Source organism: Hyla sarda, chromosome 2 (assembly GCF_029499605.1).
Source record: "Hyla sarda isolate aHylSar1 chromosome 2, aHylSar1.hap1, whole genome shotgun sequence".
Lineage (NCBI taxonomy): Eukaryota > Metazoa > Chordata > Amphibia > Anura > Hylidae > Hyla > Hyla sarda.
Window position 1 is genome coordinate 47,940,403 of NC_079190.1, and position 15,122 is coordinate 47,955,524.

Genomic DNA, 15,122 nt, shown 5'->3' on the forward strand with positions numbered 1-15,122 from the left:
GCTGGGATTTGCAACAAAGTTTGGAAAACACTGTAGAGGGAGATTTATCAAAAATTCTGCAGAGGAAGAGTGGTCACGTTGCCCACAGAAACCAATCAGATCGCTTCTTTCATTAAAAAAAAAAAAAAAAAAAAAAAGCCTCTGAAAAATGAAAGAAGCAATCTGATTGGTTGCTATGGGCAACCTGCACAGCGCGCCTTGTGACTACGGAGCACGCCTCCTGACGCTTCCCGTAGCGTCATTACGTCACAGTTTACGCACGGTGGTTACCTTACCATAGAGTTCACAGGCAGCTGGCGTGTAGGACGCACAACGTGACGACGTCAGTACGTAACGCGGAAGGCGCCGGAAGTCTTTCTGTGTGTGAGAGTGTGTTAGTGTTTCAGGCCGCTGGACGCGAGGTTCTCCCTGCAGATTATAAACTGGAGAAGATGGCGGTAGAGTCGCGGGTGACGCAGGAGGAGATCAAGAAGGAACCGGAGAAACCTATCGACCGGGAGAAGGTAACGGGGCCCGTGTGTCTGCAGCTCGGGGAGGGGGGAGCGATACATGTGGCGGGGTTCTGGGAAGACTGATGCTGTCCTGTATTGATGCCTATATATCAGTGTTTTCCAAACAGTGTGCCTCCAGCTGTTTCAAAACTACAACTCCCAGCACGCCCGGACAGCCGAAGGGAGTTGTAGTTTTGCAACAGCTGGAGGCACACTGTTTGGAAAACATACACACATCAGGTGCTCTTACAGAAGAGTAACAGTAGGGGGTGCACTTCACTGTGATCCTTCCCTGAAATCAATGAACTGCCAATGGGCTTTTGCTGAGTTGCAAAACTACAACTCCCATTATCCTGTACATCAGGCTTTTTATTCCATCAGTGATCAGCTAATCCACTGCTCACCTATGCCCCCCCCCCTGGTGTAGCAAAACTACAACTCCCATCATGCCCCACAGTGTGTCAGGCAAGATGGAGATTTTAACTTTGCAACATGAGTCTTCTCTCTATATTTTTGGGGCCTGCTGGGAGTGGTAGTTTACAACATTTAAGCTTATTCCCTCTTAATGATCATCTAATGCAGAATTAATATGTGGCCCTTCTTGTGTTGTGAAACCACAACTCCTGTCATTGGCATGCCGACGGACATAAGGGGAGTTGTAGTTTTGCAACAAGTGGTTAATGCTGAGCTAATGGATTCTGGAGCTGCTCACTGACCAGTCTGCACATAGTGAGGGGAACCACAAGTCCCAGAAAGCCCCGGCGTGATTAATTGTTGTCTCCTGGTGCTGAATAATACTAATAATAATAAAAATAATACAAATAATAATAATACATAAATAATATTTGTATTATTATTTGTATTTGTAGTATTTGTATTATTATTATTTATTATTAATAATACAAATAAATAATATATATATTTTTTTAATTATTCAGTAGGGCTACTGATCTGTGAATGAGCGGAAAGCTGGAGCTGGAGATGAATGAAGTAACTAGAGATGAGCGGACTTGCAGTAAATTCGATTCGTCACGAACTTCTCGGCTCGGCAGTTGATGTCTTATCCAGCATAAATTAGTTCAGCTTTCAGGTGCTCCGGTGGGCTGGAAAAGGTGGATACAGTTCTAGGAAAGAGTCTCCAGCCACCGGAGCACCTGAAAGCTGAACTAATTTATGCTGGATAAGACATCAACTGCCGAGCCGAGAAGTTCGTGACGAATCGAATTTACTGTAAGTTCGTTCATCTCTAGAAGTAACAATACAGATCAGCGGGTCAGATCCCAGGCATTGGCCGATGATTAGTTTTGTCTGGACTGAGCCGTTTGGTAAATTCTGTGACTGCCTAAAGAGGTCCAGTGTGTACAGACACCTGTCAGATCTCCTAATCTGGACGTGCAGGGTTTTAAAGGAGATATCGGATATAATAAAAAAAAAATGATCCCCAATCCAGAGGATAGGGGATAAGTAGCAGATCTCAGGGGGTCTGAGTGCTGGGGGACCCCCTGTGATCACCAGTACAGGACCCGGCGCTCAGGGAGGAGCAGGTGCTGCAGCCGACATGCGCTCCATTCATTTCTTCAGCTCTCAGGCATCATCTACGCTCCCGTAGGAATGAATGGAGCACTCATCATCAACCAACAGACATGTGCTCCTCACAGAGAGTGGCGGGGTCCCATTCTGGTGATCGTGGGGGGGGGACCCCTGCGATCAGTTACTTATGCCCTATACTGTGGATAGGGGTTAAGTTAGTTCTCAGTGGAGTGCTCCTTTAAAGGGGTACTCCGGTGGAAAACATTATTATTATTGTTTATTTTTATTTTTAAATCAACTGGTGCTAGAAAGTTAAGCAGATTTGTAAATGACCTTTATTAAAAAAATCTTTACCCTTCCAGTACTTTTTAGCAGCTGTATGCTATAGAGGAAATTATTTTTCTTTTTGAATTTCTTTTTTTTGTCTTGTCCAGTGCTCTCTGCTGACACCTCTGTCCATGTCAGGAACTGTCCAGAGCAGTATAAGTTTTCTGTGGGGATTTCCCCCTGCTTTGGACAGTTCCTGATACGAACAGAGGTGTCAGCAGAGAGCACTGTGGACAAGACAAAAAATAAATTCAAAAAGAAAAGAATTTCCTCTGTAGCATACAGCTGCTAAAAAGTACTGTAAGGGTAAAGATTTTTTAATAGAAGTCATTTACAAATCTGTTTTAACTTTCTAGCACCAGTTGATTTGAAAAAGAAAAACCTTTTTTCACCGGAGTACAACTGGGGTACTCCGCCCCTAGACATCTTATCCCACCACGCCCCCTCCCATAGACTTGCATTGAGAGGCGGAGCGTGATGTCACTTGGGGGCAGAGTTGTGACGTCACGATCTCACGTCACCGTGGTCGGGAGCCGTTAGGATGAGAGCCTCCAGCACTGCAGGAAGCCGCAACAGGTGGGTCCTGCAGCCGAGATCCCGGGGGTCCCCAGTGGTGGGACCCCTGCGATCTGACATCTTATCCCCTATCCTTTCGATAGGGGATAAGATGTCTAGGGGCGGAGTACCCCTTTAAGTCAACTGTATGTATCATTACAGGACCAGTTCTTTAGACAAAGCATATGTTCATAGGGAACCTCCGGTTGTCAGAGAGACCTCTCTCCAGGTGCAAAAGCAAAAAATGTATTTATTTTTTATTGTTTAGACAAGACGAATCGCTGGCCGATGCTTGAGATTCATATTGGCCGATCTGATCTGCTGATTGGCTTGTCTGTAGCTGCAGCCTTCCGTTATGTCAGGTGTGAACAGCCTCTCGTACATTCCTGGGCCCTATACAGTAATCATCAGGCGGGGGCTTCCAGTATGTTTGCGGCTTCATCATCCCTTCGTGTAGTCACTTTGCATCTTCATCCAACAAACCACAAGATGGACTGAGTCAGTGATCAAGTCCACAACCCATGTGCTCACTGCATTCTCTCCCACCTCCTATAACTACAACTCCTATCGGGCATGAAAACCTTTGGTTGTAAAGTGTAGTTTTGTAACACTGGGGGAGCTACGTGTTTGGGGGGGATGCATTAGCTTAGGCTGCATTCACACCTCGTTTTTTACATACGGGTGCCAGATCCGGCTGGGGGAGGGGAAAACTGGGCGCTCCTATACCCCGGCCGGATCAGCCCGTGACTCCATTTACTTTAATGACCCGACCAGAATCAAACGGTGACTCCGCTCGGCTCAGTTTTGACCCGTATGCGGTTTCCTGACCGGACCTAAAACTGTAGTATACTATGGTTTTAGGTCCGGTCCAAAACCGCATACGGGTCAAAACTGAGCCGAGCGGAGTCACCGTTTGATTCTGGTCGGGTCATTAAAGTAAATGGAGTCACGGGCTGATCGCCCGGTTCTCCCCTCCCCCAGCTGGATTCGGCACCCGTATGTAAAAAGCGAGGTGTGAATGCAGCCTTAGAGGGAGAGGCTGATGTAGGGGTAAAGCATTGCAGAGATCTCATAGGAAGTTCATTGATATAAGTGGGAGAATGGATGTAACTTGATCGGCTTTGAGTGTACAGGTCATCCTGGGACCAGGGTTATAGGCTGCAAACAAATCCCTTCAGCAGTGTTTCCCAAACCTGTGTGCCTCCAGCTGTTGCAAAACTACAACTCTCAGCATGCCTGGACAGCCGAAGGCTGTCCAGGCATGCTGGGAGTTGTAGTTTTGCAACAGCTGGAGGCACACAGGTTTGGGAAACACTTCCCTACAGTCACAGAACCTTCCATCTGTTTCCTGCTATAAGTCACATTCAATGAGATTTAAAGGGGTACACCGGTGGAAACCTTTTTTTTTTATTTATTTTTTAAATGAACTGGTGCCAGAAAGTTAACAGATTTGTAAATTACTTCTATTTAAAAAAAAAATCTTAATCCTTTCAGTACTTATTAGCAGCTGTATGCTACAGAGGAAATTCTTCTTTTTTTGTCTTGTCCACTGTGCTCTCTGCTGACACCTCTGTCCGTGTTAGGAACTGTCCGGAGCAGCATAGGTTTGCTATGGGGATTTTCTCCTGCTCTGGACAGTTCCTGATACGGGTATCAGGTGTCGGCAAAGAGCACTGTGGACAAGACAAAAAAGACATTCAAAAATAAAAGAATTTCCTCTGTAGCATACAGCTGCTAATAAGTACTGGAAGGGTAAAGATTATTATTTTTTTTTTATAGAAGTAATTTACAAATTTTAAATTTTTTAATTTTCATCAGTTGACTTAAAATGTTTTCCAGTGGAGTACCTCTTTATTCACAACTCTTTGCTAAGTTGCTTCATATTTTACCTGGTTTCAAGCCATAAAATGTTTTTCCAAAAGTGGCCATGACCTGTTTGTAGGAATGTTCCGGTAGGACGCTATAGCGGAATAGATTCTTCAGGATATGATGTTTTTTACATTCATTAAGTGTTTGTTCCTCCTTGTTGTGTTTCTCCAGACCTGCCCTCTCCTGCTGAGAGTCTTTACCACAAACAATGGGAGACATCACCGAATGGACGAGTTCTCTCGGGGAAACGTCCCGTCCAGTGAGCTACAGATCTATACATGGTAAGAAATGATCAAAAAAAATGTATTCTAAAAGGTGACGTAAATGAATCGCGCTGTAGACTAGGGAATAGGGATCGGTCGACGTCGATTTTTTTTTAAAGTTTTTTTGGTGAAGATACCGATAATCTGTGACCTTTCAGGCCGGTAGCCGATAATTTATACCGGAATATCGTTATAAATTATTGGCTACTCCCCGGCCCCACAGAAGCTGCTGCAAATTAATGATTTAAAGCGGGCGCTTTAAATCAATGAACTGCAGTGCCTTTTGCAGGGCCAGAGACCGCCACTGCCGCCCGCTTCTCTCCCCCTGCCTGTCCTGGGGTCCTTCCTAGTCCAACCACCACAGCCGCTGCCCCATTGACACCCCCTCCCCGGTTTTATAATTACCCGTTCCCGGGGTCTGCGCTACTACTGGCTCTGGCGGCGCACTGACGGTGCCGTCGCGTTGAGGATGTCACTTGTCATTGCGTTGAGCACAGGATGCTGCAGGAGCCAGAAGTAGCACAGACCCCGGGAATTGGTAATTATAAAACTGGGGTTGGGGGAAGGCAAGGGGGCAGCGGCGGCGGTCTATGGCCGGGGGGGCGGAACATTATCGGCATATTGGCAGGGTAATTCTGATAATGTCCAAAATTGTGAATATCTGCCGATAATATTGGCCAAACCGAAAATCCGTTGATCCCTACTGTATACCGTAGTAATTATCAGGGTCTGTTCATTGCATTGAAAGTGATGGCATATTGTTTAGATAGATCGATCAGTGAATCGGACTACATGGGGCCCCTAATAATCCTCAGAATGAAGGAGCTGTAGCATCTGCAGTTCCCTGCAATATAGATTAAAATATAGAAAATAAAGCTCCTGTCACTTGCTGCACAGTTCATACACCTGCAGTAAGTTGTACTGTACTTCCCTGCCTAGTGGGTTGATGTGTGTGTGTGTGTGTGTGTGTGTGTGTGTGTCAGGATATGTTCATATGCTCGCCACCCAACACACATGTGCTCCTCACTGAGAGTGCCGGGGTCCCATTCTGGTGATCGTGAGGGGGGGCAGCAGTCAGACCCCCGTGATCAGCTACTTGTGCCCTATACTGTGGATACGGGATAAGTTAGTTCTCAGTGGAGTGCTCCATTAAAGGGGTACTCTGGTGGAAAACATAGCCGTTGGCTGTCCGGGCATGCTGGGAGTTATAGTCCTTAAGGGGTTAAAAACTCACCAAAACAAATCGTGCAGGTGTATAAGATGAAATTGCTCCACACACAATAGTCCAATTACTTGTACCCAGATGGTTTGTATAGAAGAGAATACATACACACTGGAAGCTATACAAATATTCTGCCACCTAGTGGATGCGTTTCATTATAAACTTGAATCTCTCGATGCGTTTCTACCAATTATTTCATTGGTTTCCTCAGGAGAGATGACAATAAATGTTGTAAGGCAGAAAATAGTAAAACAGCTGTGCTGAAAGTTTAGCAGCACAAATAATCAATGACCCACAGGTATATTACAGGGAAATGCCCAAATAAGGTGCCAGACTGCATTTAATATTGCACATAAAAAAATGTAAGCAAAAATAAACGTGCGTAAATGTCCGACCTATAAAAATATAACCTTAATTAAACAGCACGGTCAGTGGCGTATGCGTAAACAAAGAAATGTATAGTCCAGAATTGCGTATTTTTAGTCACTTTGTATACCCTAAAAAGAATGCATAAAAAGCGATCAACTTACTTGACAGGCCCTTGATCCAGTGCTGTAAAGTTACTTCACCTCATAGTTTGCTCACAGATCTGATTTCATCAGGGGCCTGAGAGAATAGGAGTATTTTGGTTTCCATCCCATATTATATAGGATTTTTGCTCTATTTGATAGGATGGACGCTACTTTAAAAGAGCTAACCAGCCTGGTGAAAGAAGTATATCCCGAGGCCCGCAAGAAGGGAACACACTTCAACTTCGCTATTGTTTATCCAGACACCAAACGGCCGAGTTACAGGTATGTGAAAAGGTGATGGGTAATGTGACCCCGGGGAAATGGAATATTGTCAGGCCATTCACATCACTACTTTTGAATCCGTAGAAATTATTTTTGAAAAGGATGAAATAACATTGTATGAAATTGTACGCTAAAAATCATATCAAATGTGTATAAAAAAAAAGGTATCGCTCAGGTGTTTTTTACTTTTTTATTTTTTTATCATGCACTTTCTTCAGATCAAAAACGTAAACTGAGCAAAGCAGGTCTGTGTCGGATATGTGTTTTGTCAATAGACACATTTGAGATATACCGTATATACTCGCGTATAAGCCGAGACCCCTAATTTCAACCCAAAATCCCAGGAAAAGTTATTGACTCGAGTATAAGCCTAGGGTGGGAAATACCTCATCCCCCCCCCCTGTCATCATCCAGACCCGTCATTAACATCCTCATCATCATCCCCTTGTCATCATCCCACACATCCCCCCCTTCATCATCCCCTTATCATCCCACACATCCCCCCTTCATCATCCCCTTATCATCCCACACATCCCCCCTTCATCATCCCCTTGTCATCATCCCCTTATCATCCCACACATCCCCCCTTCATCATCCCCTTATCATCCCGCACATCCCCCCCTTCATCATCCCCTTATCATCCCGCACATCCCCCCTTCATCATCCCCTTCATCATCCCCCACCCCCCCCTTCATCATCCCCCACCCCCCCTTCATCATCCCCACACCCCCCCTTCATCATCCTCTTCTCATCATTCGCCCTCAGTGGTCTTCAACCTGCGGACCTCCAGAGGTTTCAAAACAACAACTCCCAGCAAGCCCGGGCAGCCATCGGCTGTCCGGGCTTGCTGGGAGTTGTAGTTTTGAAACCTCCGGAGGTCCGCAGGTTGAAGACCACTGCGGCCTTCAACATCATCCAGCCCCCCTCTCACCCCCTTTAGTTCTGAGTACTCACCTCCGCTCGGCGCTGGTCCGGTCCTGCAGGGCTGTCCGGTGGGGAGGTCGTCCGGTGAGGAGGTGGTCCGGGCTGCTATCTTCACCGGGGGCGCCTCTTCTCCGCGCTTCCGGCCCGGAATAGAGGCGTTGCCTTGACAATGACGCAGAAGTACGTTGGCAATGAACGCACCTCTGCGTCGTTGTCACAGCAACGTGACTATTCTGAGGCCGGGCCCGAAGCGCTTAGAAGAGGCCTCCCCGGTGAAGATAGCAGCCCGGAACCACTATCCCACCGGACCACCTCCTCTCCGGACAGTCCTGCAGCACCGGACCAGCGCCGAGTGGAGGTGAGTACTGTACAGAACTAAAGGGGGTGAGAGGGGGCTGGATGATGTTGAAGGCCGCAGTGGTCTTCAACCTGCGGACCTCCGGAGGTTTCAAAACTACAACTCCCAGCAAGCCCGGACAGCCGATGGCTGCCCGGGCTTGCTGGGAGTTGTAGTTTTGAAACCTCTGTAGGTCCGCAGGTTGAAGACCACTGCGGGTGGGGGAGTTCACTCGAGTATAAGCCGAGGGGGGGTGTTTTCAGCACGAAAAATCGTGCTGAAAAACTCGGCTTATACTCGAGTATATACGGTAAGCATCAGACTCCCTGACACCAATACAGAAGACAACATGGGGTATTTATCATTGGATGTACCCTGGTTTGTTGTGTATGTTGGGCGCATATTTTCAATGCACCTTTTTGAGGTAGATGTTTTCCAAAACTCCTCTGTAGTAGAGCAATTCATGGTCACTTTTTCCCAGTGGTCATGAATTGATCATTTGCACATTTTGCAAATGTGTAAAATAAGTGCAAAAAAGAGCCGATCATTGTGCTGCTTAAAGTGCTTTTAACAACATTTTTGCATGACCTATATGGACTTGCACTGAATTTTTCATACTGCATGCACCTTTTTAATTAGGTGCAAGTACAACAAACACAATCCTCCACAAACAGTGTATAAAATCGCTTCAGCCTCACAAACACTGATAAATTCCAACCAATCCGTTTGTCGTCTTCAATAAAAGCCGTGTATTGGAAGTTTACAAAACCCAATCCTTTTCCTGTTAATTTAAAGATGTTTCTTATATGAAATTGTGTTAGTAAATACTAATTGACTTGCCTGTTTCAGGGTAAAGGAAATCGGGAGCACAATTTCCGGAAGAAAGGGATCAGATGACGCAATGACATTACAATCACAAAGGTTCCAGATCGGAGATTACCTAGACATCGCAATAACGCCACCCAACAGAGCTCCGCCTCCATCAGGACGAATGAGACCTTATTGATCTTTTATATATTTTTAAGTGGTTTTTTTTTTTTTTTTTTTTTGTAGACCACATCACTGAAAATAGTGTCCCCAGAATCTGTGTGACCCCTAAGTCTTCAATGAGTTTTTTTTTTTCTATAAAGTTTTTGGTTTAAAAATTGATCAATGTGTTTTATTTGTATGCACAATTTCCCTATAGCCCACAACGGCACCCTTGGAGAGACTTCATCTTCAGGACAGGAAATAATTTGCATATGGGGATGGAACCGGCCCCTTCTTCCCAGTTGTTTCCTGTCCTGCGGAGGAATGGGACAGGATCTCCATTCTATGGAAGAGAGTAAGCATTTAAGGATGGGGACTGTGGGGGCCGCGGTCAAACTTGAACTTACGGGGTACCTCTGCGGCGTAAGTCCTCGTTCAGGAGGCCGTACCGCAGGCCTGGTGCACCTCTCCCTGCACATGGCGCACAGCTCCCTACTCCTCTCACCCTCTGTCTCTGGGGGGATTAGGTCCCGACATACTCCTCAGGGCTCTGTTTATAGACCTCTTTGCCTCCAAAACAAACAGGAAGGTGACAGACAGGCCGCTGGCCACAGATGCCTTTTCTCAGAATTGGGGAGAGGGTCTTCTGTATGCCTTTCCTCCCACCAGACTTCTATCTAAGAAAAATAAAACTAGATAAGGCCACGGTAAAAGTTATTGCCCCTTCTGGCCAAGAAGGGTCTGGTTCACATGGCTCCAGAAGTTCTCCATTGTACCTCCCAGAATCTCCGAACCTTCTCAGCCAGGGCCCAGTGTTTCATATCTTCATCTGATGGCTTTGCTGTTGAAAGGAACATCCTAATTCGTAGGGAGCTTTCTGACCATGTGATCACGACCCTATTGGTCAGTCGTAAAAAGGTGACATCTCGGATTTACCTTAGAACCTGGAAGGCTTTTTGGGGGTTTGTGTGTTCCCCAGTTAATGTGTTGTAAGCCCCTAATATTCCTCTGCTAGGCAGGTCTGGACAAAAACCTCCATCCTAGCACCATTAAAGGGGTCCTCCGGCCCCAAGACATCTTATCACTAGAGATGAGCGAACTTATAGTAAATTTGATTCGTCACAAACTTCTCGGCTCGGCAGTTGATGACTTTTCCTGCATAAATTAGTTCAGCTTTCAGGTGCTCCCGTGGGCTGGAAAAGGTGGATACAGTCCTAGGAGTGTCTTCTAGGACTGGATCCACCTTTTCCAGCCCACCGGAGCACCTGAAAGCTGAACTAATTTATGCAAGAAAAGGCATCAACTGCCGAGCCGAGAAGTTTGTGACAAATCGAATTTACTGTAAGTTCGCTCATCTCTACTTATCACCTATCCAAAGGATAGGGGATAAGATGCCTGATTGCGGGGGTCCCGCCGCTGGGGACTCTGCAATCTAGCATGCAGCACCGCGCTGGAGCCTCTTGTGTTATGCCTCTTGACCACGGGGACGGAGAATCGTAACATCACGCCCCCTCCCATAGACTTTTATTGAGGGGGTTGGGCATGATGTCACTCGGGGGCAGAGTCATGATGTTACTATACGCCATCCCTGTGGTCGGGAGGTATAAAACTAAGAGCAAAATAAGGAGAAATGTCAAGACTATTATAAGGTGAGCGGCAGCAGATGTAGTGTGGATAGTGCTGTCTCTCCTGTATGTGGGACTCTAGTCTCAGTAGTCTCTTTATTTCTTTGCCACTATTTCATAACACTGAGATCCTCCAGTGCTTCCTGCAGTGTTTACAGGTGGGTGCTGCATGCTATATTGTAGGGGTCATACAATACAAGAATTTACGTGCACCACTGTGGTAAATGTAAACAATGACATTGGCTAATCCTCAACACTGATAAAATTGAGACATTCGCCAGTGTATCCTTATATGAAGGACATACCTGAGCCCGCACACCAACCCCAAGGTTTCTCAAAATGGTGCAGGACCTAACGCTAATCCTACCTGTGTGTGATAAGCAAAACGGGCCAGGGGCAATTACAGCAGCATTCGGTCAACTCCCAACCTCCTCCCAGATACCCTCCAGCGTGACTGAGCACACATGCAATGGGAGGGGGGAGGCAAGCTGAAAGCCCCACCTGAGTTGGCTCATATGGGTGCCCGGCCTCACAGGTGCTACCTTAATGCTGCCTTGAAGATATTCAAGGCGCATTAATTTTGGAGTTTACACACCTCCAAATATAAAATTTAAACAACAAAAAACGTGGTCTCAAATGGCTGGAGGTGCTCAACCCCAAATGCAGTTGTGCATTTATACTGGGGGAGCAGATCCTGCCCTTATAGTCCGTTGCTAGGGGCGATCCCTAGCATAAAAATGCATACAATGGAGGATGCCTGCAGCGGACTACAAGTGCCACAATAGAATCCTACACCAGATAAACGGTGTGGATGTGTAACAATTAGAATACAATACAGGAATATGGGTGCACTACTGTGGTAGATGTGAGTCGACCGAATGCCGTAATTGCCCACTGGCCCCTGTTTTGCTTATCACGCACAGGTAGGATTAGCATAGGTCCCACGCCAATTTGAGGAACCTTGGCGTTGGTGTGCGGGCTCTGGTGTGTCCTTCATATAAGGATATACTGGCGAATGTCTCAATTTTAACATCAGTGTTGAGGGATTAGCTAATGTCATTGTATACATCTACCACAGTAGTGCACCCATATTCCTGTATTGTATTCTAATTGTTACACATCCACACCATTTATCTGGTGTAGGATTCTATTGTGGCACTTGTAGTCCGCTGCAGGCATCCTCCATTGTATGCATTTTTATGCTGGGGATCGCCCTTAGCAACGGACTACAAGGGCAGGATCTGCTCCCCCAGTATAAATGCACAACTGCATTTGGTGTTGAGCACCTCCAGCCTTTTGAGACCATGTTTTTTGTTGTTTGTTTATATTGCAGGGGTCCCCAGAATCAGACCTCTTATCCCCTATCCTTTGGATAGGTGATAAGATGTCTTTGGGCCAGAGTACCCCTTTAACATTCAGGTTTCTGCACTTACTGCATTTATTGATTATAAGTTGGCTGAGCACCCTTGGGTTAAAATATTCATTAAAGCAGCAGTTAGATGGAACCCAGTAGTCAAATCATCTTCTCCTCCCTGGGATCTTAATTTAGTCCTGAATAGTTTAACTAGATCTCCTTTTGAGCCCATTCAATTGTCCATTAAGACTCTGACTCTTATGCTCACCTTCTTACTAGCCATAACATCAGCTAGGAGAGTGGGGGAGATTATGGGTTTCTCTATTAATGAAGTCTATTGGGGAGATTTATCAAAACCTGTGCAGAGGAAGAGTGGTGTAGTTGCCCATAGCAACCAATCAGATCGCTTCTTTCATTTTCCACAGGCCTCTTTAGAGGCCTGTGGAAAATGAAAGAAGCAATCTGATTGGTTGCTATGGGCAACTGCACCACTCTTCCTCTCCCCCTATATGACTATTCTTGAAGATAAAGTTGGTGTTATCTCCTGATCCTGCTTTCCTTCCCAAGGTTGTGTCAAATTTCCTTAGGGTCCCAAGTGGTTACATTACTTTCGTTTTGTGATAACCATAAAAATTATAGAGAAAAAAATGTTTCCGTTGCTTAGATGTTAAGATGTCTGCAACCTTACCTTGATGCTTCTAAAACTTGGAGAAAGTCTTCCCAACTCCTCCTCCAGTTTCAGGGTATAAGGGGAAGGCGGCTTCTTCTAGAATGGTAGCCAGATGGGTCAAACAAGCTATTCACTTACCCTATTCAGAAGCGGGTGTCATAACACCGGTGCAATATCCACTTTTTGGGCAGCAGAGAGGGCTTTAGCCTCCCTAGAACTCATTTTTAAAGGGGTTCTCCACTGCCCTGTCTTCCGGAGCTCCGCTCGCAGCGTCCGGAAGTTTATTACTGTGGGCTTCCGTGTTAATTGACGTCACGCCCACCCCCCCACTGCTGAGTGGTAATAACAGTGGATCAATGTGGTCTCACCTGCATAATACAGTAAGTTGTCAAAAGTGAGAAACTTGCTTTTTAAAAAGGGTTGTTTGGGACGGGAGTGTTTTTGTATATATTTCTGGGGCTGCAAGGAATATAAAGCTGCATACTTACCCAACCTAGTCCACCACCACTGCCAGTCTCCGTTGCGGTCCTCTTTAATTGTAGTTCCTGTGCCATGCAGACAAGAACTGTCCACTCAGTGTAGTGATTGACTTAGTGGGCAGGTCCTGTCTGCACATCATAGAGACTACAAAAAGGACAGTGGCAGAGACTGGACTCTAGTAAAACTAAATCAACTACGAGTACCTATAGCCTCTTGACAACCCTTATATAGCGAAACACCTCGAGGGAGGGCATGATCAAACTATTTTAAAACCTACTGGGGGAGATTTATCAAAACCTGTCCACAGGAACAGGATCAGATCGCTTCTTTCATTTTGAGTCCTTGATAAAGAGTAAAGAAGTGATCCGATTGGTTGCTATGAGCAGGTTTTGATAAATCTCCCCCGCTGTGAAGTTAACATCGGAGATCTGCTAACCAGTTTGATAGGGTACATGTGATATTTTATCTGATGACTAATAAGAGTTAAAATAAATAAAAAAAAGGGGGGGGGGATTAAATAGGGGTTTTGTAACTTTGGGCTGCAGCCCTGGGGTTTTTAGTATTTATTCTTGTTAAACTAGCAGCAGAGGGGGCCACAGTAACATTAAAAAAAAATGCTCCCTGCCTGGAAAACCCCTTTCCTGCTATGGACACCTTTGCACTGACATTTATTACTTGTTCATTTGCTGTCTAAATGCAAAATTAAGCAGCTGCCTAAGGGTGTATTCACACTACATGTTTTTTAATACTATTGAGTACAAAGCCATGAATGTATCTGGAAAGAGAAGTTTGTCTTTTCATTAGAGAGGTCCTTCATATATAATCAGTTTTATTTTTATTTTTTTTGCAACCTCTGTAATTGAAAGTAAAAATCAGAGTGTTAAAGGGGAACTTTGGGACTTAACTTGTTATTCCCTACCCACAGGTTAGGGGATAAGTTTCTGATTGCAGGAGGTCCAACCACTGGTGCCCCCTCTGATCTCCTACCCGTCGCCCTGGCTCTCCTCATGCAGCAAGCGGTGGCCGACGCTCCCTCCTCCATGCATCGACCCCCTGCCGCCACGTGCACAAGGAGAGTTGGTATTCTAAAAACAAATCTTCAGAACATAGAGTGCTGGGCAGGAGATCCCCTTTAAAACACCCTCAATAGTGTTCTTAAAAAATTTCTTACCACTTTGCTGAAGTACAATCTGTGTACATAGGGGGAGATTTATCATTTTAAAAAAAAGTTGCTGAGTTGCCTATAGCAACCAGATTACTGTGTGTGTAAAAAATATATATAAAATATATATATATACACATACACACACACAGAATATATTGTGCCTATTTCCTTTAAGACCACCCCCACAGAAGACCACTTTTGATTGCAATTGTGGTTGGTCTTCTCAAAGAGGTTTCACTGTAATTGGTTTTGAAGGTTTAAAAATGTCATCCCAAATTAACAAAGTGGAGCTTAAATGGCCACCATCACCAAAACTATATTTTTAAAAATAATAGACCCATAGAAACTAAGTATATGTCTAATACTCATTCATAATTTTTTGCCTAGATTCCCTTAGAAAACTGCTCCTATAAAAGTGGCCTCTAGAGGTCCTCATAAAATGTCCCACCCCTGTTATTATGGTCTTTTCAACGTTAGCAACATCAGCGGAATACAGGATGTGGCTTTATAAGTCTGTGTGCTCTCCTTGTGTGAGGATCTCCAAACA

At 45.3% G+C, this 15,122-nt stretch overlaps 1 protein-coding gene across 1 annotated transcript; it reads left to right on the forward strand.

Annotated features, from left to right (window-relative positions):
* Positions 1–278: 278 nt before the first annotated feature.
* Positions 279–9,364, forward strand: SAP18 (Sin3A associated protein 18). Its single transcript, XM_056560338.1, has 4 exons — positions 279–503; positions 4,944–5,053; positions 6,929–7,051; positions 9,162–9,364. The coding sequence occupies exons 1-4, from the start codon at positions 432–434 to the stop codon at positions 9,316–9,318; spliced, it is 462 nt and encodes a 153-aa protein (XP_056416313.1). The 5' UTR covers positions 279–431; the 3' UTR covers positions 9,319–9,364.
* Positions 9,365–15,122: the final 5,758 nt, after the last annotated feature.